The 23,560-nt window shown below is 43.6% G+C and overlaps 1 protein-coding gene across 1 annotated transcript; it reads right to left on the bottom strand.

Moving 5' to 3' along the window:
* Positions 1-15,600: 15,600 nt before the first annotated feature.
* Positions 15,601-16,941, bottom strand: LOC307068272 (C-C motif chemokine 3-like; the record flags this gene model as incomplete). The annotated part of the gene is made up of 3 exons (XM_079726058.1): positions 15,601-15,691; positions 16,097-16,211; positions 16,866-16,941. The coding sequence occupies 3 exons, from the start codon at positions 16,939-16,941 to the stop codon at positions 15,601-15,603; spliced, it is 282 nt and encodes a 93-aa protein (XP_079582184.1).
* Between the last annotated feature and the right edge of the window lie 6,619 nt (positions 16,942-23,560).

A 23,560-nucleotide genomic window follows, 5' to 3' on the forward strand; every position in this document is an offset into this window, starting at 1 on the left:
AGTCCTGGAGGGTCTGCCCCCGGGCAGAGGGAGGAGTGACAGCAGGAAGTTGGCTTTCCCAGGGGACCCCGTATGAGACACAGGGATGCTCTGTAAACCCCAAGTTTAAGGATGTGATATAAAGCATGTGGATAGGCTCTGAGATGTCTGGGGCAGAGAAGGAGGGAGGGGTCACAGTGGGCCCAGGATTCCCCTGCTGGATTCCTCAGTGTGTAATCCTCTCCACAGCTTCCAAACCAAAAGAGGCCAGGAGGTCTGTGCCGACCCCAATGAGGACTGAGTCCAGGAATACATCACTGACCTGGAGCTGAGTGCCTGAGTGGCCTGGGAGCTGCAGGGAAGGTGTTACATCTATGGCAGATGGGGGAGCAGGACAGTGACCCTGGGATTCCAAAAGGCACCTCTTCTGTGGGTCACATCCCCGCCCCAGCCACACTCTGGGGCCCTCCTTAACTTTGATGTATCTTATTTCACTTTTGTCATTTATTTCCACTGTCGAAGTGGGTGATGTAATGAATATTTGCTCTGACACCGCATGTCATCCTCTTCACCAGCCATCCCTCCTCCTTCCTCTTCAGTTCTCCTCATTCTCAATACGTGGACCAATCAGTGTGATTAGCGCTCTCTTGGCAGAAATAGTATCACACACAACAAACAACACATGCTGATTGAGTGCTTTTGCCCAGCACCATGATTCAAAATATCGAAGGCTCTTATATAAAAGGTAAACCAGCATTTTCCTTGTGCTGACCCTCTTGATTTTGTTTTCCCAACTAACCAGAATCACAGGTTGAGAGGAATACTGGGGGAAGAAGTAGAGAAATATGAAAACGGGCAGAAAGCCATGAGAAAGGGATAAAAGTACTAGTAGAGGGACACCAGGCATCTCCCTGGAGATACTTTCCGGGAAAGTTGAAACTGACATATTATTTTGTAACCAAATCACAATTGATATGGTCTAGGAAAATTTCCTAGTGAAATGAATACCATGGTGATGCGAATGTGTGCACACAAGTTCCTTTTCATAAATGATTTCCTCAGAATGATGGCTAACACTTGTTGAGGGCTTACCAAGTGTTGGATTCTTCGCTAAGTGTTTACATTAGTGCTGTGCTAAGTGTTTACTTTAGTGCTGTGCTAAGTGCTCACATTAGTGACAGTCTAGCCACCCCTGCCTGCAGTCTCTCAAGGGTACCCTACCCGCCAGTTGACTGAGAGCCTTGGTCACTTTCTCTGTTGTTCTGCACCTTGCTTTCTCGGGGAATGTTCTCCATAGCCACACCTGAGCTGAGGCTTGGGGGCCAGAGTGGCCAGAGTTAAATATAAATACAGGATGAAGAATTCTTCACTATAAGGATGTCCCATGCAATAGATGGGACATACTTATACAAAAAGTATTTGTCGTGTATCTGAAATTCAATTTTAACTGGGAATCCTGTATTTCATCTGGTAACCCTACTTGGGGTGCATACCTATATAAAGGCTGCCTAGTTCCTGTTGGAGATGGGTGCTATAGGATTGGCTTGAGGGCAGAGCAGTGCTTTTCAACCTTGAATTCACATAGAATTACTTGCAGGAGCTTTTAAAAAAACTCCATTGCCTGGAGCGCACCTCCAAAGTTATGGATTTAATGAGATTTAGGTGGGACCTGGGCAGCAGTCATTTTAAAATGTTAATGCACAGGTAGTTTGAGAACCGATGTTGGGGTGTAGTCCTAGTCTGTTTTTGGCTGGTCTTGGGGTTTCAGAGGCAATACAGCTCCTTTCCCATTTTTCAAGGTTCTGAGATGTTTTTGGTCAATTCCACTGGATGGTTAATTAGCAGAAAATCCGTCAGCTACTGTTACTTTTAGAACGGGGTTTTGGGACTCCTCTTTCATAGCACAGTACTGGGAGCTCTGGGCGTCCCCTTTACCGTCACACCCCTCTCCCCCATGTCACTGGCTGCTATCTCCCCACGGCCCTCTGCTGATGAAACGATGCCACAGGAGTGGAGGTTTCCTTAATTAGCTCCAGTTATGTTGACGCAGTTGATGCCTCCAACTGCATCCCAGTTACCTGCGTCTTCACAGAGAACATGATGGTTCATTTTGTCCACAAGATAAATATTTAAGGGAGGGGTCTGAGAACGGGATGAATCAGGCTGTTTATGGACCCCACTTTTTTGTCCTTTCTATTTTCTCATCTTCCCATTTCTTCTTGTACTAACATTAGCTTGGAGGAGAGAATTCTGCTTTTCCAGATGACTGATTCTCAATCAGCTTGATTTGCAGGCAGCAAGCAGAAAGGGTTTCTCTTAAGCAAACTATATTTTTTTCCTTCTCTGCTATTGGAGAAGCCAGTTTCAAAGTGAGCTAATCTCTTTCTTAGTGGGCTTTGCTGATATATACAAGAAGTAATCAGTCTTCAACATCCTGAATTTTCCTTTTGGATGCAACCTTGGTAGGCAGATGACCTTGGTGAGAATATATGAGGCCATGGGGGTGACCCGCTGTTGTGCTGGCCAGAGGTATCCTTACTGATTTTGCATTCAGCTCCTGCCCTCAGCCAATTCCACTTTTGGGGTCTGCTGCCTGCAGCACTGCAGTCTGTGTCACTTAGGGATGTTTTGAGTTACTGTATCAGAAAAGCTGGCCCAGTCTGACTTAACCAATAAAGGAAACTTGTTAGTTCACATAACTGAAGCTTCAAGAAGTATTGATTGACTACCTTCAGTCAAAGCTTGATCCAGTGGTCCTTAAAGTATCACCATAAACCATGTTTCTTTCTGAATTTCTTTTTTTTAATAGATTTTATTTATTTATTTATTTATTTATTTATTTACTGGCTGTGTTAGGTCTTTATTGCTGCACACGGGCTTTCTCTAGTCGCGGTGAGCGGGGTCTACTCTTCGTTGCGGTGCATGGGCTTCTCATTGCGGAGGCTTCTCTTGTTGTGGAGCACAGGTTCTAGGTGCGCAGGCTTCAGTAGTTGTGGCACACAGGCTCAGTAGTTGTGGCTTGCGGGCTCTAGAGGGCAGGCTCAGTAGTTGTGGTGCAGGGGCTTAGTTGCTCCACGGCACGTGAGATCTTCCCGGACCAGGGCTCGAACCCGTGTCCTCTGCATTGGCAGGTGGATTCTTAACCACTGCACCAACAGGGAAGCCCTCTTTCTGAATGTCTGATCTCCCTTCCATTTGAGAGCTTCATCCTAGGACCTCAACTGTAAAGTGAGTTATTTTGCTTGCAGACACTTCCAGATTTTATGAGTTCCCCCACCCCTCAAGATCTCTTCATTGGGTTTCAAGAGGAGAAGTAATGACCTCTCTTCACACAGGTGGAACCCACTAGGCGGTCCACTCTCTTTCTTCTTCCTATAGATATAGAATGTGCTTGCTGACTTCCTGAGCCAGACTGAGTGGGAGAGAAGAAAATGAGCTAAGGGGCAGGGCAGAGAAAGGAGTGAGTTTCCTCTTGGTCAAGCGACCCTGTGGAAGGTTCTGGAGCTTGAGCCTTCTTCTCAACGACACAGCACAGATTGGGGAATCATGTATCCCACCTTTTCTGGGGAAGACCCCGTTTATGCTGGTTGTGCCAGCATAATTACTAATAGTATCCTCTTTGACTCTCAGAATGGTCATCCTACCAGTAGCAGGTCTAAGTCTTGAAAGGTCTCTAACAGCAGGAGCTCAGGGTTGATGTCCACAAAGATCCTGGCTGTGTGGGCAAAGGATGCTGAAGTCCAGTCTGCAGGTCACCTGTAAACTCTTACACCCAATGCAGGGCCAGGTGTGCTCCAAGAGGGAGACTTCTTAACATGCTCAGGCTAGCGAAGGCCCAGGTGTGCTGCCAGTGGTGTGGACTGAGGGAGAGATGAAGGATGCAGGCAAGAGTGGGATGTCAACATCAGGGAACTATGCAAAGAGAGGACCCACAGAAACCCCTTCTGTGCAAAGAAATGCATGTGCTGCCCAAAAGAGCATCAGTGGCTTATTGGTATTAAAAAGAGAAGCAGAGATAACAAACAGAAGGGAAAAGGGACTACATCTGTTAAGTTTTCTCTTTACTCCAGTATCACCCCACACAGACCACCCCCCTCCCAACCATACCAGAAGAATTAGGCCTTTAAAAGAGAGGAGGGGAAGGGATCCAGGACCAAACTAAAGCCTCATCTCACACCAACTCCTCTGAGCCCAGTTTGCACCAGTGGGAAGTGTGGAGGTGGGCAGAAGTGGAGATGAGATCAAATTTGAGATTGAAGTTTTAAACTGAAAGAATTTTAATTACTGAATGTGGCCAGAAAGTTATGGGACCTGCCCAAAACGTTGTTAAGGTGGAAGCAATAGTGGGAGAAAAGTTCAGCATTTTATGTTTATTTTCTGTAAGAGTCAGGATAGAACAGGCTATAGTTCTGTAATGAACAACCCCCCAGTACATTAACAAAGTAAAAGTTTCTCACTTGCACAAGATCTGATGTAGGTTGGATCATTGGTTCTCAAAACTTAGTGTGCTCCAGAATCACCTGGAGGGCCTAAGTACAAGAGGCTCTAATTCTATATGTCTGGGGTATGGCTCAGCTCTGCTTTTCTATTGGGCTTTCAGGTGATGCTGACGCCGCTGGTCCGTGAACATGCTCTTTGAGTTGTACTGATTCCAGAACAGCTTGCCTGGTGACTCAGGAATCTAGGCTGCTTCCATCCCGTAGCTATAGATTCTGGAATGAGAAAGAAGGAGACAAAAGAGGTGTACTGCTTTTAACTGTTCTGGCCCAGAAGTGACACACATCACTTCTGCTTACAGTCCATTGAGCAGAATTAGTCACAAGAGACCAACCCAGCTGCAATGGAGGGAAACATATGGACTATTTAGGGAGCACTGTCTCTGCCACTTACTCTCAAACAAAAGGGTAACCAATGAAAGAGGTTTGACCAATGTGAACTTTTGTTTTTGGCCATGCACGCAGATTGCAGGATCTTAGTTCCTCCACCAGGGATTGAACCTGTGCCCTCAGCAGTGAAAGAACCAAGTCCTAACCACTGGACAGCCAGGGAATTCCTGACCAATGTGAAGTTGCAGTCTATGAGAGTATTTTGCTTGTTCTTTTCCTTCCCCCCTTATTACTGTAAGATGAATGTCAGTTTAGTACTCATCCTATATATGAAGTATTCATGCAATATTCATGCTGTCAAGATGTGGACTAAACCCTAGATCTATTGGGAAACATTTCAATGCTCATAGGCCAGTTGTGTAAGTCGTCAGATGTTGAGAGTCCACAGAAGCAAGGAGGAGACTCCACGGCTTCAACAAGAGCAGAGGTTCCTCCTGTGATCACTCCTAATAATGCCCACACACTTGTCCTGGGTGGTTTGCTATGTTCTTGGGCAGAAGGGAGAATATCTCAGAATGGGAAGGGATTATAAAATGTTGCATGGGAGAAGCTCTGTGTGCAGGTACGTGTGTGTGTGTGTGTGTGTGTGTGAGTTTGTGTGTGTGGAGAGAGAGAGAGAGAGAGGGAATCCTGAGTCAAAATGTACCCCTTGGAGCTAGGCAGGATATGTTTGTTACCTTGATCTCTTGACACAATGGACAGCATGACATTAACCAACATTCCAAAGTTTTCTGAGCCACACTGAAGTCTCAAAGGCTCATCCCTTCAGTGGTGGATCTAGATCTTGAGCAAGGGATTCAAATATCTGGGATACCGCATAGAGCTGGGGGTGGGCTGTGGGAGGATGAGGTGAGGACAAGGAGAGCTAAGAAGGGGCACGTTTTTGGAGTAAGACCCCAACTTAAAAAATCTTGTCTTTTAAATGAAAAAATTCACATACTCATATGTAAGAAAATCAAAGGACAAAGAGTGGAAAATGAAAAGTGAAGCTCTCCATTTCTTAAAAATTGTGTTTCCCAGAGGAAATCACATTTAACAGGTTGAGAGGTATCACATCACATGTCCTTCTTATGTTTATGTAAATATATAGAGTTTTTACCAAAGCAAGCATTATTACATGTAGTTCTGAAACAATTATGTTATAACATAGATATTTGTATATTTACATATACACATATGAAAGATATATTTTATATACATAGCTTTAAATTAATGTCATGGATACATTTTCATCTCAGTACATTTATAACTACTTCATCATTTTCAGTGGTTTCATATTTATTATGTGGCTGTACTATGATGCTTTAAGCTATTCCATTTTTGATGAATTTGTTTCTCTTTCATTGCTTTCACAAACAGGGCTGCAAAGAACAGCTGTATGCCTATACCTTTATGTCTTTAGATAGTGTTTCTCAAAATAGATTCCTCAAAATAAGATAGATTGAAGAATGCATACATTTAAAAATTTGCTAGAAACTGTGTCATTACTCTTCAAAAACCCTGACTATCAAAATTCCACTTTGTGATACTAAAAAATAAAGAGTTTTGTGCTTCCCTGGTGGCGCGGTGGCTGAGAGTCCGCCTGCCGATGCAGGGGACACGGGTTCGTGCCCCAGTCCGGGAAGATCCCACATGCCACGGAGCGGCTGGGCCCGTGAGCCGTGGCTGCTGAGCCTGTGCGTCCGGAGCCTGTGCTCCGCAACGGGAGAGGCCACAACAGTGCGAGGCCCGCGTACCGCAAAAAAAATTAAAAAATAAAAAATAAATAAAAAATAAAGATTTAAAACAAAACAAAGTAAGTAGGGCTTAACAAAAAATTAATATACATTTGCATTTCTCATAAGCATGTGGAAATTCTCCCTCCTGAATTTTACAACAGAGACTCTGACTTAATCTAACTTTCTTACACTTAAAAACATAATCTAGGCCAGGACTCAGAAAACTTTTCCATAAAGGGTCAAGTAGTAAATGTTTTGGGCTTTGCAGGCATACAGACTCAGTGGCAATTATTCAACTCTGCCACAGTAGTGAGAAAGCAGACACAGACCGTATATCATGGAATGGGCATGGCTGTGTTCCCCTAAGACTTTATTTACAAAAACAGTCTGGAATTTTTTTTTTTCTCCCTCTGCAGAGAATGCAGCTAATTGAACAGTCTGTCTCCTGTTCCACTTCTATTTGGGAACCTTAATCTGGTCTAAGAAGAGATTATTCCTGGTCTAAGAAGAGATTTTTTCCAGCAAGAGACTATCTCTGTAAATCACCTATAAGGTGGCACTGAGGTGAGTTTACTACTTAGCTGATCACTGGGAACCACCTGAAGCTGGATTCTGCCTCCTATTGAAAACCCACCCAATTTTCCCACTCCCACTATAGGACAAGCCCCCACCCTGCCTTCTGGGTACATAGAATAGGAAGCTAAAACTCCTTTGGAAAGAAAAACCCCCCTGAACAGATAGCCCAGGGCATTTTTCAAAACCCCTTGGGAAGTCCTGTATTTCACTTGGTACCTCTGTACATAGGGCTTTAGTGATGGGGTCTGACCTGAGCCAGAAAGTGGGGGGACAACAGCAAATGTCAGCAGGAGGACACTTGTGAGAGGAGGCCTGGGAACAGAGAGCCATGGTGAGGAGGGCAGTAAGGGCTCAAGAGTGTGGGTCAGAACAACTCACAGTTGCCAGCCTCCTTCTGGGGTCCAAGCAATGTCCCCTACTCTTTTTTTTTTTTTTTTTGTGGTACGCGGGCCTCTCACTGTTGTGGCCTCTCCCGCTGCGGAGCACAGGCTCCGGACGCACAGGCTCAGCGGCCATGGCTCACGGGCCCAGCCGTGCCGCGGCATGTGGGATCTTCCCGGACTGGGGCACGAACCCGCGTCCCCTGCATCGGCAGGAGGACTCTCAACAACTGCGCCACCAGGGAAGCCCTCTTTTTTTTTTTTTTTTTTTTTTTTTAACATCTTTATTGGAGTATAATTGCTTTACAATGGTGTGTTAATGTCCCCTACTCTTAAGACCTAAATCGTGGACTATTGGGAGATAGAAACTCGGGGTGATGAGAGAGGAAGTTTTTAAGCCCAGTTGTGCCTTGTTGACTTGTATATGCAAGAGGGGTCTTGGGTAACCACAGGGCTCAGGGTATTTGCAAGAATAGTTCAAGTGCTCACTTAACTGGGGCTCTTTATGGGGAAGTGGTTTCCACGGCGAGAGGAGGTGAGATGTTGGTGTCATCGTGGGACCACACTTAGTTGGTTCTTTCTCATTAGAGCCCCATAGTCATAATTTCCCCCAGCAGAAACTTCTGTTATTCCACAGCTGTTCTAACTGCATAGATGTGGCATTTGCAATGATGCCATGAGTCCTGAGCAGCACAATCCAATTGAAACCACACCCAGGTAGACAGAGTTGTATTATCAAAGCCTGGGTTTCAGGAGTGATGAGAGGGCAGGCTGCTTTTCAGACACTCACTCATTCAAGAGAGATTCATCAAGGGCTGTCAATAAACACAAAGCAACGGGGATAAAGACATGTTAGGTGGACTTCCTGGTGGCACAGTGGTTAAGAACCCACCTGCCAATGCAGGGGACACAGGTTCGAGCCCTGGTCTGGGAAGATCCCACATGCCACAGAGCAACTAAGCCCGTGTGCCACAACTACTGAAGCCTGTGCACCTAGAGACCGTGCTCCACAACAAAGAGGAGGTACCTCAATGAGAAGTGCGCGCACTGCAACGAAGAGTAGCCCCCGCTCGATGCAACTAGAAAAAGGCCGCGTGCAGCAACAAAGACCAAATGCAGCCAAAAAAAAAAAAAAAAAAAAGACATGTTAGGTATGGGGGTGACATACATAAGGAACCTTAAAATGATCTTAGCCTTTGACCAAGAGAATCCGTGTCTAGGAATCTATTTCCTATATAAATACATTCAAATATGGAAGAAAGTTTATGCATAAGAGTATTTGGTCCCCAGCATATTCATAACAATTTAAAATTGGACCCAATTTAAATCATCTACAATATGGAAATGGCAAAGAAAATTATGGTATCTTCACTTGGTTGGCTATTAGGGAGCCTTTACAAACAATACAATGACATGGGAAATGCTTAAGTTCTAATAATAAGTTAAAAAAAAAACCAAGATGCAAATAGGCTTATTTTAATCAGGACCTACCCCATGTCTGGGGATGTGGTCAATTCTATATAATATTTTTTGTGGATGCTGTTCCCAGGAAAGAGGGAGAACAGAAGCAGCAGGTATGATGTGTCCTCTGCCATCTACCCCTTAGTCTGTCTAATAGTAAAGGGTTCTCCTCTCTTCCTCAATATAGGCAATTTCAGTAATGATGATTCATTATTCTGAGAGTTCTCTCATTTTCCTCTTTCCCCCGTCTTCTGCTTTTATGAAGCAGAGTGGGTAGTGTTTGTGGCAGGACCAGTTCTACCCCACTTAGTGTGTCCTGGGATGAACATGTAGCCCTATTTTCTGGTGGTGACTTTGCCACTGTGAAGAGCTTAATGTCTCTTTTGCCTCAGATTTGGGCAATAGTCACTTATAGGGCAACAGGCAGTACACAAATCAGCATCTTCTTAAAAATAAAGTCATTCAGGAAGGGAGAAGACTAAAAGTTTCTAATCTAGAGAGCAAAGGAGAAGAAATGTTTATCACACCCAAAGTGTTAGTGTTGTTAACTCAAGAAAAAAATCTACAGGAAAAAACCAAACACATAGTGAGAACATGTTTTTCCTGACCAGCACCTATTCCACATCCTTCTTGATACCAGAAACCCACAGTTCCTTTGGGAAGCCACTCTTGCTTATAATTCTCAGATTTATGTGAAATTCATCCAACCATGAAGCAGGTATGTGCCTTGATTAGCTTAAGCAAATCAATGAAACCCATCCCCTTAGCCACAGTGATTGGTTAGGAATTGGATTTCTGACCTGTCAGTCAAACCTGAAAGAACCTAGTGATTTTTTTTTTCCAAGGGAGACACAGCGTCTCTCTTCCCTGAAGAAAATGTACAAGAATTCATGTGACACTGGAAGTACTGGCAGCTATCCTGGGACTCGTACATGGAAGGAGGTCAGAAAGAGAAAACGGGACCTGCAGGGCATCACAGGGCTGCTGCATCCAACCTTTCCTGGAGCCAGAGCCTCCCTGTACCCTTTGATCTTGGAACCACAGGGTTCATTTATTCCAGTCTCTTTGAGGTAGGTTTGTTTGTTTGTTTTCCTTCTTGCAACTACTAATATCCTGAGAAATACAGAGTCCTGTATCTGTGCAGAGATACAGAGTCTGTTAAAAGTAACAGCTCGTGACTGAAGCATGGGATTAGCTGAACTGAAAAAGCAGGGAGTTTGGTGAGGACCTTGTTAAGTGGAAGTGGTTTGGTGTGTGTGGGAATTACCTGGAGGCTTGTTAGACACAGATTGCTGGGCACTACCCCCTAAAGGGGGAAGCCTGGGGCGGGGTTGGGGGGGTGTTTTCTTAGAATTTGCACTTCTAATGGTTCCCAGATGCTCCTGCTGTGGTCTGGGCAGGACCTTTTGAGAACCGCTTTCACATGGTACTGCTGGTGCTGGTTGACCTGTGGTCTATTGCATCTCAGTAAAAATCTTTTTTTTTTTTTTCCTTTAAGTAAAATTCTTTAAGAAAGAGCTCAGGCTACTTTGAAATGGGCTTATCTGACATCGAAAAAGGAAAACAATTCAGCTTTGCTAAGAAAGGCCTTTCCAGCCTGTCAACTGTTGTCAGTAATCTGGAATCTCAAAGGGCTGTAAATGCAGATATTTCTATTTCAATCTAAAGTTAATGTGAATAGAGGCAGGGAGGTGAGAGACTTAACAGAAGAGAATCCTGAGCTCTGACTATGCATCCTAAATCCCTCTCCCCACCCTCTCCTGTGAAATATTTGTCTTCCTTATTTGAAGTGGACAGTCAGCTCCTTGTAAAGGCGCAGGGAAGGCGTGGCTTTGGGCATCAAATATTATCACTTTTGCATGTTGCCCCATCTCTGCAGGGGCCAGAATGGAGGCAGAGGTCTCCCACCACGTGGCTAGAGGTAGGGGTGTAGGGGTGACTGTAGTATGGAGGCCCATGCTAGGAAACACATTCCCAACACCAGGTAAAATGCAAGGTATATGACTAGGCAAGCTCTCCCTTTTGGGTTATTGAGCTCATGGAATAGATCAGAAGCCTGCTGTCATTAGATGGGCATTACTTGCGGGACTTCCCTGGCGGTCCAGCGGTTAGGACTCCGCTCTCCCAATGCAGAGGGCACGGGTTCGATCCCTGGTCGGAGAACTAAGATCCCGCATGCAGCACAGCACAGCCAAAGTTAGCTGCCCAACACCTAAGGCAAACTCCAGGCTCCTAACTCACATGGACAAGAAGTTGGCAGCTCCCGAAAAAGGCTCCTCGCTGGCACACATGTGTGTCCACGGAGGACAATCCCCAGGGAGGTCAACCCCCAGGGAGGTCAACCCGAGAGGCTGACTCAGCATTTCAGTCAAGTCTCGGACTCTGAAATGCCCTCTACATTGGTTAATAGTGCAATTCCCATGCTCCCCATTCCCTCACAGGGGTCTTTATTCTATTTACACTTTTTGTTTGCAACACTTGTGTTGAGTGATCGGGCACGGGTTAGCTTTCATTTGCCTTTGGGCTGCTGGACCTTGAGAAGCAGTTCAGCATAAATGAGCAGATTTTGTTTGTCCCTAGATGCTGGAAGCCAATAGAGAAGAAGTGATGACAGCTTCACTGCTTCTTTGGGGACAAAGTGTGTTCCTCTCATTCTCCTGATAGAATCTTCACACTTGTCATGGTGTGGGTGGTAATGGTGTTAGGGGAATGGGGCCCCCTTAAGGAAGAGGATTATAAAATGTTTTCTAGGAGGAGCTCTCTGTGTGTGTGTGTGTGTGCGTGTGTGTGCATGTATGGGTGATATGAAAGCCTTGGGCGAAAGGACTTGCTCCTTGCATTGTCCTCATTGTATAAAAGCCATTATGGCATCAAGACTGTGAGCTAAGCTGAGCTCTCTTTTCTTTGTGTCAACTCAGAATCTCAACCAGAAAGTAGTTTTGATGGATGGAATATCACCTTTCGAAGGGTAGGTAAGATGAGACTGGAAAGGTGAGCAATACATGCTCACTGAAAAATAAATCAAATAAAAAGTACAGATAATAAAAAGGAAGAGTCCCCATTCCTTTAAAGAAAAAAGAATAAAAATCCCATTTCCTCTAAGAAACCATAGTTAGCTATTTGCTATGTATCTTTCCAAATATGTGCCTTTGTAAATATATATGTATATATGGTTTTTTAACATAAAAGCAAAAATAATATTCGATACATATAGTTCTGTAGCATATATGTAGAGTATATATGCATATACTAGATGTAAACAGATATACCTTTTGCACCTAATATTATGGACACTTTCCATAGGTAGAGATGTGTGTTATCCTTTTTACTAACCACAGAATAGTCCATTGGTGGGCACCTCAATTTTCTTCTGATGTAATCTTCTACTGGTTTAAATGGTTGTTCCCATTTGTTTGCTGTTTACAAACCGTGCTGCAAAGAATATCTTTGTGTCTAATGAACCTATGGGCAGGACAGGAATAAAGACAAAGACATAGAGAATGCACTTGAAGACACAGGGAAGGGGAAGGGGAAGCTGGGACAAAGTGAGAGAGTAGCATGGACATATATACACTACCACATGTAAAACAGATAGCTAGTGGGAAGCAGCTGCATAGCACAGGGAGATCAGCTCGGTGCTTTGTGACCACCTAGAGGAGTGGGATAGGGAGGGTGGGAGGGAGACCCAAGAGGGAGGGGATATGGGGATATATGTATACGTATAGCTGATTCACTTTGTTATACAGCAGAAACTAACACACCAATGTAAAGCAATTATACTCCAATAAAGATGTAAAAAAAAAAAATGGGCTTCCCTGGTGGCACAGTGGTTGAGAGTCCGCCTGCCGATACAGGGGACATGGGTTCGTGCCCCGGTCCGGGAAGATCCCACATGCCGCGGAGCGGCTGGGCCCGTGAGCCATGGCCGCTGAGCCTGTGCGTCCGGAGCCCGTGCTCCGCAACGGGAGAGGCCACAACAGTGAGAGGCCCGCATACCGCAAAAAAAAAAAAAAAAAAAAAAAAAAAAAAGAATATCTTTGTGTCTATATATAGTCCTGTCCTCTGGCAGTGTTGCTACAAAACAGATTCCTAGAAATGGAATCAGGGCAAATGGTATCTTGGTCCAATAGCATGTGCATTTTAATGTTTGCTTAACAGTAGTGTTGAATTGTACTCTAAAAGTTTGATCACTACAATTCTAAACTAATTTGGGGTACAAAAATTAGATTATTTTAAACAACATGAAACAATTGTGGGTCATAAAAATTAATACATGTTTGGCTTTCACACAAGTCTTTTGCATTTTTCTTCCTTCTGCCAAAAGGACCCTAGCTCAGTGTACATTTCTTACAGTTATAACTATAACTCAGGCAACCTATCTATTAAATAACTGAGTTGTCACAGTAAACCTATAAACAGAATCCTGCTCCACATGTAGGCTGGTTATCTTTTCCTTCTCTAACATTAGCCATGTATTCTGTGGAGCATGGATTCTAGGAAAATAATGTACAATATACCTGTTACCATATGCAGATATGCACTGCATTTGGAAAAGAGCAGTGAATTCTATTGACTATTTCAGTGGTTCTCAGCTGTTAACATGCATGTGGAACACCTGAAGCTTGGTAGAAATATCAATTCCCAGGTCCACACATAAAAATTCTGATGTAAGTGACTTAAACAATCATTGCTTGTAATTTGAGTACAGGTGGATTACATTTTGGGAAATAACTTGGTTACTGGTTGAGAGCAAAGTCTGTAGTTACATCAAAATCTAGTTTTGGAACTCAGTTGTGCTGGTTACTTGCTGTGTGATCTTGGCCAATTTGCCTAACCTCTCTGAGCCCCAGCCCCAGTTTACTCTTCTGTCAAATGAAAATATTAATAGTACTTAAACTATACTATTTCATTGTGAGGAGCAAATGAACATGGCAGAAAAAGCACTCAGCCTGGAGTAAGTCTCAAATATGTTAGTAATCGTTATTCAGAAAGTTTGATTTATCGTAAATATGTACTATGAATACTCTTCTTAATGGTATCCATTCATGTACATTATGATTTGATTCATAAACTAGTCGTAATTTAAATGTTCTGGAAATGTGGCTCCAGAGTGTTGACTGAAAAAAATGCACAACCTAAAAGTTAAGAGTTAAGTTTTATTGATGGACAAAACTGAGCACTTAAGCCCGGGACACAGCACCTCAGATAACTCTGAGGGACTGCTCTGAAGAGGCAAGGGAGGAGCCGGGATATATAGGAGTTTTTGCAACAAAGACCAGGTAGTTGGAACATCAAAAGATTACTGTTAATTAAAGAAAACCAGCTATCTCAAGTTAAGGAAGTTAGTGCTTTTGTATGTATGGGAAGATGCAGGAGCCTGGACTCACTGAAATCATTCTTTTGTTATGAACTTCAGCTATCTGGGGCCAGTATCCTGTGTTTTCTCATCCTGAGTCTCCTCAGGATGCACCATTGGGGGTGGCAGCAGCAGCTGACTGCTAGATGGTGGGCAACCTGTTTCGATCCTGAATTCCCTCAGGGCTTACCTCAGGGGCGGCTGTAAGGTGACGGCTTGATGGCTGCAACATTCGTTGTTTACTGACACAGCAGGCAACATTTTTCATTCACAAGTGTAAAGCAGAGTAGCTCTGTGGTAGCCCCCTTCCATCTCTCCCAATTTCCCTCCATTTCCCATCTTCCTATTCGTTAACCTACTATTCCTTTCAACCTGTGATTCTTTTTTAATTAATTTTTTTATTGGAGTATAGCTGATTTACAATGTTGTGTTAGTTTCTGCTGTATGGCAAAGTGAATCAGCCATACGTATACACGTATCCACTCTCTTCTAGACTCCATTCCCATATAGGTCACTACAGAGCACCGAATAGAGTTCCCTGTGCTGTACAGTAGGTTCTTACTAGTTCTCTTTTATATATAGTAGTGTGTATATGTCAATCCCAATCTCCCAATTTATCCCCCTCTTTCCCGTTGGCAACCATAAGTTTGTCTTCTATATCTGTGACTCAATTTCTGTTTTGTAAATAGGTTCATTTGTACCATTTTTCTAGATTCCACATATAAGCGATATCATGATATTTGTCTTTCAGAGAAAGTCAACCGGTGATTCTGATTTGACAGATAAACAAAACCAGTTTACTGCCAGTTTACTTTTCAAAAGAGCATCTTTATTATTTCGCTTTGCTGAACACAGCACTGAACGGAAACATCCAATACACAATTGTCAGCCTGGTGGCATTGGCACCATCTCTGCGTAGAACAAGCTGCCGACAGTCAATTGTCGGCAGAGTGCAAGTGAATGGGGAGGGGAAGGTCTGTGAAAAGGTGTCTTGGGACCTCTTGGAGCACACAGTCCCAGACACAGTGGGACATTGAAATTAAATCACAGAAATTAAATATTAATATTATATATAAATAAGTTGCAATCTAAGTTAGGAACAAGTCCCGGAGTGTTGCTGTTTGGAAACAAGCAGCACACAGGAGAGGTAGCTGTGGAGGTGACAGGGATATTTCCAAGGCTCAGACCCCTGCTGCCCAGGTGGGCCACTGAGGTCACTGGGTTACTCAAAGCTTCCAGGCCACTCAGGCGCTCAGCTCCAGGTCAGTGATGTATTCCTGGACCCAGTTCTCACTGGGGTTGGCACAGAGCTGCCGGCCTCTTTTGGTTTGGAAGCTTTGGAGAAGGACAGAAGAATTACACACTGAGGAATCCAGCAGGGGGATCCTGGGCTCCCTGTGGCCCCTCCACCCCTCTCTCCTGGGAGGCCCAGGGCCTGCCACTCCCTCGGGGACCCTCTGCCTACCTCAGTCCAGAGAGACGCTCTCCCTGACTCAGGGGGCCCCTCAGAGGATGCAGCTCCCATCTTCCCCTCCCTCCCTCTGGGCTGGCCTAGCACCCCCGACTCTGCAAGCCTGGCCAGGTCAGGTCACAGCTCAGAGGCCTGGGTCCTGTATACTTGATAGGCCCCGGAGGGCTGGGCTTGCCAGGATGGCGCCCCTGGCCTGTCTGTGCCCTTGGGTGCTGACTCCCATCCAACATCCCATCTCCCCAGAGGTGGGTGGGAAGACTGGCACTTACATGACACCGGGCTTGGAGCACTGGCTGCTGGTCTCAAAATAGTCAGCTACGAATTTGCGAGGAAGCTGCCAGGCAGTATAGGAGAAGCAGCAGGCCGTTAGGGTGTCAGCCTCAACTGTGGAGGAAGCCTCAACTATGAGGCTGAGTCATAGCTCAGAAGAGGATGAGGAAGACTTGGAAGGAGAGAGACAGCCTGGCTTAGGGCATATACTGGGAGACAGGTCACTGGAAGGCGCTGGGCATTTTTCCCGAGAAATATCCCCGTCTCTGTCCTTGTTTCTGTCTGCAGCCTTCTTTATTTTTGACTCTTCACTGCGGGCTCTCTCTTTCTCTGTGTGCTCTAGACATCCAAACAGACTGTTCTTATCACATCTCCCTTCAGGAAATTGTTTCTGGTTCAAGAAGTCACACCCCAGCAAAAGAAAAACCTTGGACAGCTCTCATAAGACATCCAAGGGACAAACTCTTGGGGGGACCTAGGGTGAGTTACTGGAAGACTGACACCATGGGGCGGTAACCAGATTTGGATTCTACCTCTTGCCAACTCTTTTGTTTAGGTCCCCATTTTGCCATCTGTAAAATGGGATTGTAACTCCCCAACCCGGGCTCCAGATCTGAGGACCCCTTTATAAAGATAAAAATTAAAATCTTGAAGAGAAAGGCCAAAATGTTTCATAACCCTTTAAGAAGATCTTTATTTTCTCTTGGGGGCTTTCAAGGCCAAGTAAAGTTTGGCGTGGGGACCCCTGCAACTACTGCACAGACTCACATGGTGCCGAGAAGACCTGGCTGCAGAGGGCCATGGGGCAGAGGAGGACGGCGAGGGCAGCTGCGGGCACCTTCATGATGCTGAGCAGACAGAGTGTGGCCTTGAGTGTGGGACTGGGCGCTCGCTGCTGCCTGCATCCTTCTTTAGTGAGAGGCCATCTCCCCAGCTCTTTATAGGCAGCCCTGATGGATGGGGAAATGGAATCTGGGAGTGAGGAAGGAAATTTTTAAGCATAGTGATGCTTTCACACTGAGTGTTTCATAACTCAGGGTCTGTGGCAACCGCAGGGGCTCAGGATATCCAAGAATAGCTGCTGTTAGCTACAAGTCTCAGCCCGCAATGCATGACTTGTTCTGGTTTCATGTGAGGAAATGGTTTCCCCTGTGAGCAGCGGCAGAGGGGTGTGTGTCCACCCAGGGCTATTCTCAGCCAGTCCCTTCCCCTAATGACTTCTCCAGCTTTGACCTTTCCACAGAGCTGAAACTGCTGTGTTTCCCCAGCTTCTCTAACCACAAGGATAGAGCAGGTGTGATACTGCCCTGGTGGGTGGCACAAGCTTCCCTTGGATGCAAGGGACTGAATCAAGGAATCCCTGCTAGAGGACTAGGAAGCATGCGGTCATGTTTCCATCATGTGTCCATTCATCAGTCACCGAGTGACCAGGGGCACTGGGTTAAACACCAGTTGAAAATCATAAAGAGACATTAGATGTGGGTGTTAATATGTCAGAAGCCTAAAAATATTTATACCCACTAACCTAGAGATAACATTTCTAGGAAAGAGTTCTAAAGAAACAAGCCCAAATATGGAGGCATCTTCAGGCAGGAAGGTGCTGACCCAGCAACATTTATAACTCTAAATAAGGAAACCTAAATTTTCCTCTATTAGGGAATGATAAAGTCAGTTATGATATATCCACTGGAATGTTTGTTATTAAGCCCTTAAACTAAATGAAGTAGCATAAATATAATCATAACATCAGTTGTCATAAAGTAAGATAAAAATTGTACCAACTGTATAAGATGAAGAATTATGCAAATATGTATATGTGTATATACACATATATGATAAATATTGTAACCATAAATATGTGTGTGTGTGTATACGCACACATGGATATATGGTCTAGGCATGGAAAGAATAAAAAGCATTGGAAATCAATGCCCAAAGCATCATCAGTACTTAACCTTGTGTGACAGATGAATGGGCAATTTTGTTTTCCTTTTTTTCTGGAATTTTCTCATTTTTTTGGAGTAAGAATGTATTACCTCCCTGGTCAGCCCACAGATTTATGAACACATTCTGTCTTAAAACATTTCCAACACCACTAGTTGGAAGGTAGGTTGTTGGCAGTTGTTTAATTTGAAAGAATTTTTGGATTAATATACTAAGGTTTCTTTCTAATGGCCTTTGCTAAAATGAAGCCTTGATCTCCATTTCTCTGAACTATTTTGAGGAACCTGTAAGATATTTACATAAGTAATGCCAAATTCGGAGAAGTGTTCCTTTCTTATTCTTTTCAACTCATAATTTCAGTGGTGTGAAAGAGTCTACTTTCTTAGCCAGATGTGTATATTTTCTTTTCCATCCTTTATTATTTATTATTACAGAATTAGTGGGCATAAATCACATTTTACATTGAGAAATAGATTTAGTTCTTTCTAGTGATCTTTTAAAAAATGTTATTGAAGTATAGTTGATTTACAATATTGTGTTAATTTCTGCTGTACAGCAAAGTGATTCAGTTATACATATATATATATATATATATTCTTTTGAATTATGGTTTATCCTTTCTAATGATCTTTATCCTCTAGGTGCCACCAGTCTAGTAGGAGCAGGTAGAGTATAAACAGATAACCACAGCACTTAACAGAAAGTGCTAAGGTTCTTAGGAGAAAAATAAGTGAAAGCTCAGAATGTGAGCAAGAGGGAGTCATGGTCTCCCTTGGGAGGATAGGGAAAGGCGTCACAGAAGGGATGGAATTTTGATTGGGTCTTGAAAGAGACACAGGATTTGAACCTGTATAGATGGTGTGGCAGTAGATGGCTTGGCCAGCTAATGCAGAGTCACAGGTGTGAAATTGCTGGGTCAGAGGCAGGAGTGAGTCCTTCAGAGTAGCTGCACAGTGGAGGGGCAAATATGGATGAAGAAGCTGCATTAGGACCAAACCAAGAGGGCTTTGAATTCCCCCAAAAGGAGTTAGAACAATGGAGGAGATAAGACATAAGCAAAGTGAGACCACACCTTAGGAATTCTGTCCTTCCTGTGTCTGTAGAGTTACTTCTCTTAAAACACATGGGCTGTGTTTCCATCCCATCCCTATGATTGCTGATGCTGGTCCAAGGGAGGAGCAGCAAAGGCAGGATTTGGGGCAATGGCAGGTTTCACTGGGGCTGTAGCATCCCGCTGTCTTCCTTTGTTACTGTCAATTCCAAAAAAAGAGTCTATCATTTCCTTCACTGGAAACTCCAGGTCACAAGACAATGCCTCCTCCTCACGTCCACCCACTTTGCCCCAGCCCTCAATCGATACCCTGAATTGAATTCCCTCATTGACTTCTTGGGGGAACCCCCTTCACACTCGTGATTTGGTTTCTGAGAGCAGGCGTCTCTGAGTTGAGGAGGATGAGAAGAAGGAAGTGGAAACTGCTGAATCAATCACGTTTCTGATAACGGACTTTATTATTTACCTCTGCCATTACAGCGCTTTCCACGTTGTGAGATAGTTATCTTTGTAATTGTCTCTTCAAAAATCTAGACCATGACCTGCTGATTTTATTTATCTTTAGATTATTATTGGAGTATAGTAGATTTACAATGTTGTATTAGTTTCTGGTGTACAGCAAAGTGATTCAGTTATATAGATTCTTTTATATTCTTTTCTGTTAAGATTTATTCCAAGATATTGGAATATAGTTCCCTGTACTATAAGTAGGTCCTTGTTATTTTATATATAGTAGTTTGTATCTACTAATCCCAAACTCCTTAATTTATCCCTTCCACCACCCTGCCCCTGCCTTTCCCCTTTGGTAACCATAAGTTTGTTTTCTATGTCTGTGAGTCTGTTCTGTTTTGTAAATAAGTTCATTTGTATCATATTTTAGATTCCACATATAAGTGATATCATATGATATTTGTCTTTCTCTGACCTACTCACTTAGTATGGTAATCTCTAGGTCCATCCATGTTGCAGCAAATGGCATTATTTCATTCTTTATGGCTGAGAAGTATTCCATTGTGTGTGCGTGTGTGTGCTTATGTGTTTGTGTGTCTGTATACCACATCTTCTTTATTCATTCATCTGCCAATAGACATTTAGGTTGCTTCCATGTCTTAGCTATTGAAAATAGTTCTGCTGTGAACATTGGGGTGCATATTTCTTTTCGAATTAGAGTTTTCATCTTTTCCAGATACATGCCCAGGAGTGGGATTTCTGGATCATATGGTAACTCTATTTTTTGTTATTTAAGGAACCTCCATACTGTTTTCCATAGTGGCTGTACAAATTTATATTCCCACTAACAGTGTAAGAGGATTCCCTTTTCTCCACACCCTCTCCAGCATTTATTATTTGTAGACATTTTAATGATGGCTATTCTGACCGGTGTGAGGTGATACCTCATTGTACTTTTGATTTGCATTTCTCTAATAATTAGTGATGTTGAGCATCTTTTCATGTGTCTATTTCATGTCCTATTGATTTTAAACCAAATTCATACCATGTCTTGGTGGACTTAAACCAAATTCTAGCACATGTTGACTATAACATGGTTAATTTTCTGACATAGTCGCTATTTCTTATAATTTTGTTCTTTTTGATAAATATAAAATTCTGTCTTAGTGATTATATATTTGTAAGATTTTTCATATCAATCCTAAAACCAGGAAATAGCTCTTTGTCATATATGTTTTTATTTGAATCAGGAAAATAACATACTTGTGTGCAAAGTATGTGCTCCATATGCACATATTTAATGAATAATGTAAGGAAGCCTTAGGATGGATGAGTTGGAAGGGTCTCAAAAATATCCTAGGAGGTAAATTAATGTTCCCAGGTGAAATGACTTGCCCAGGATCAGAGAGATGGAATTAGTCAGTTTTACATTTCAGTGTCTGCATTATTTAACAATGTATTTCCAAAAATAACCACAATGCATTAATAAGTATTTGGTGAATGAATGGTTCATTGATTTGACTAACAGTATGTATTATGCCCAATGTCTTACTAGGTAGTTGAAATACTAATATTATATAAAGGATCAGAAAGGCCATGGTGTCAAGGTCTTGATCTTTGGGGATCACCAAGATCTCTTAAGTGGTGATCACAGAAACTGGCCAATGGTCAACATGGTGGATCCTTCAGCATGGAGGGCCTTTATTTGTGTCCTAGCCTTCTGGTTCATTCCAGCCTCTTTGAGGCCCCATCTCAGTCCAGCAGAATGTCCCAGCCACGAGAACAGGGAATTCTGGCTGAATAATTCAGGTTCTGCAACACCTCTGCCTTGTCCGGCTCTGCTCACCTCCTCATTGTTTCCTGTGCCCTGGCCCTGATGGATTGGATTCCTTCCAGTTTCTGGTCCCATAGCTCTACATCCCCAGGCGTCAATCTCAGCTCTCTCCCTTTGGCAGCAGTGGTTCCATGGATGGACTCATTGATAATGACACCCTTTTTTGGCCCAGCCTTGGCCTTTTTTTCAGCTGTGGTCCACAGAGTCAGGCTGCAGCAGGCTTGGCCGTGCCTTTCATGTGGGCAGAGAAAATATCCTGGGGGCCCCTTTCTAGCACCCTAGAGAGACAGTGTCTCACTGACACAGCCCCTCCTTTCTGCAGCCAGGCCCTTTCCTATCTTGAGTTCTTCTTGTCATTCTCCTCTGGCCATTTTGTGTGTGTGTGTGCGTGCATGTGCACGCGCATGCAGATCAGGGCGTACATCTTGGTACTGGATTAGATCCTTCCACCTGTCCCCCTGCTCCTCCTTCTGTAACTCAGTAAAAAGCATTCCTTCTTACCAGGCTTCCAAGCCAGAAAGCTGGGAGTCACCCTTGACTCCTCCCTCCCCCTCATCTCCTCCACCTATTCAACTACTGACTCTGTTGTATACTTGAAATTAAGTGTATCTACTTCTCATCTTTCCCATTGCCACTGCCTTAGGTGGGTCCTTGTCACTTCTTGTCATGACAACTCTAAGAGTGTCCTGTCAATTGTTTTTTCCTCCAGTTGCCTCTCTTCAATTTGTCCAACACAAGGCATTTGAAGTGACTTTGTTCAAATCAGTCTCTGTCTCTCTCTGCTGAAAACCCTTCAAACAGTCTACCTTGTTTCCAGCATGAAATGGAAGCTTCCCCTCTGTGACCTGACCTCTGTCTCCCCCTTTGGACTTATTTCTTGCCACCTTCAGACTTCCTGGAAACAAAGACTCAGCTCTCTAAACTACATGTGATTCCTTAAAAATTCGGGTCTCTGCTCTGCTTTTTATGAACGAGGTGTTACTTGGCAAAGCACAATTTCCCCTTCGTGTAGATCACAGGGCAGAGTGAAATTCTATAAGCATGGGTATAACCCGTGAATGCTGCAGAGATTAGTATTTAGAACAAATAAAGGAAACCATTGTTTAATTCCCTTAATTTTCTAAGGAAAAGAGAGAAATCCATGGATTGCACTATTCAAAGACATGCAAAATGCAAAACCGAAAGATATTTTACATCATAATAACACAACTTTGGCTGTTAAACTTTTAACATAAATTTATAAGAAACACATTTCCCTTTTCTGATTTATTTACGCTCTGGAGCCATACCTTCTTGGTATCATTTCCAAATCTATCATGTACGAGCTGTGTGTTACTTACCTTCAGTAGGTTACTTACCTCTCTGTGCTTCAGTGTCCTCATGTGTGAAAGGAGATAATAACAGTACCTACCTCAGAGCACTGCTGTGAGGATGAAATGCATTAGTATCTATAAAGGCTTAGAACATGACTGGCTCATAGTAAGTGTTATGTGTTAGTTACTATTATCATTATAACTGAAATATTTCAAGTAATCTATTTTATATATTTTAAAAAGCACGGGTCTCTTGTTCTTTGCCTAAATGACCCCACCCTCAGACTCTTCCTGGTTAGTCATCCTTCAAGTCTCAGCTCAATTTAGAATAGAGGAAAGTTAGAACAACCTGAATGGGCTAACTAACAGATTGGTTAAATATAAATTTTGGTATAAAAGTTTGGAATATCCCCACACTGAAACATCATGCATGCTAATTTTGTTTTTTATAAAGTTTTTCTTTTTTATTAAATTTATTTATTTTTGGCTGAGTTGGGTCTTCGTTGCTGTGCGTAGGCTTTCTCTAGTTGCGGTGAGCGGGGGCTGCTCTTCATTGTGGTGCGCGGGCTTCTCATTGTCTTGGCTTCTCTTGTTGCAGAGCACGGGCTCTAGGTGCGCGGGCTTCAGTAGTTGTGGCACGCGGGCTCAGTAGTTGTGGCCCACGGGCTCAGTAGTTGTGGCTCATGGGCTTAGTTGCTCCATGGCATGTGGGATCTTCCAGAACCAGGGCTCAAACCCATGTCCCCTGCACTGGCTGGCGGATTCTTAACCACTGCACCACCAGGGAAGCCCTGCCCTTCACCTTTGACAGCTAAACAGCAGACTGTGGCCGGTGACGAAGGCACATTTCCACTTTCAGCAGAGTGGGGCC

The sequence above is a fragment of the Hyperoodon ampullatus genome (genome assembly GCF_949752795.1).
Source record: "Hyperoodon ampullatus genome assembly, chromosome: 19".
Classification (NCBI taxonomy): domain Eukaryota; kingdom Metazoa; phylum Chordata; class Mammalia; order Artiodactyla; family Ziphiidae; genus Hyperoodon; species Hyperoodon ampullatus.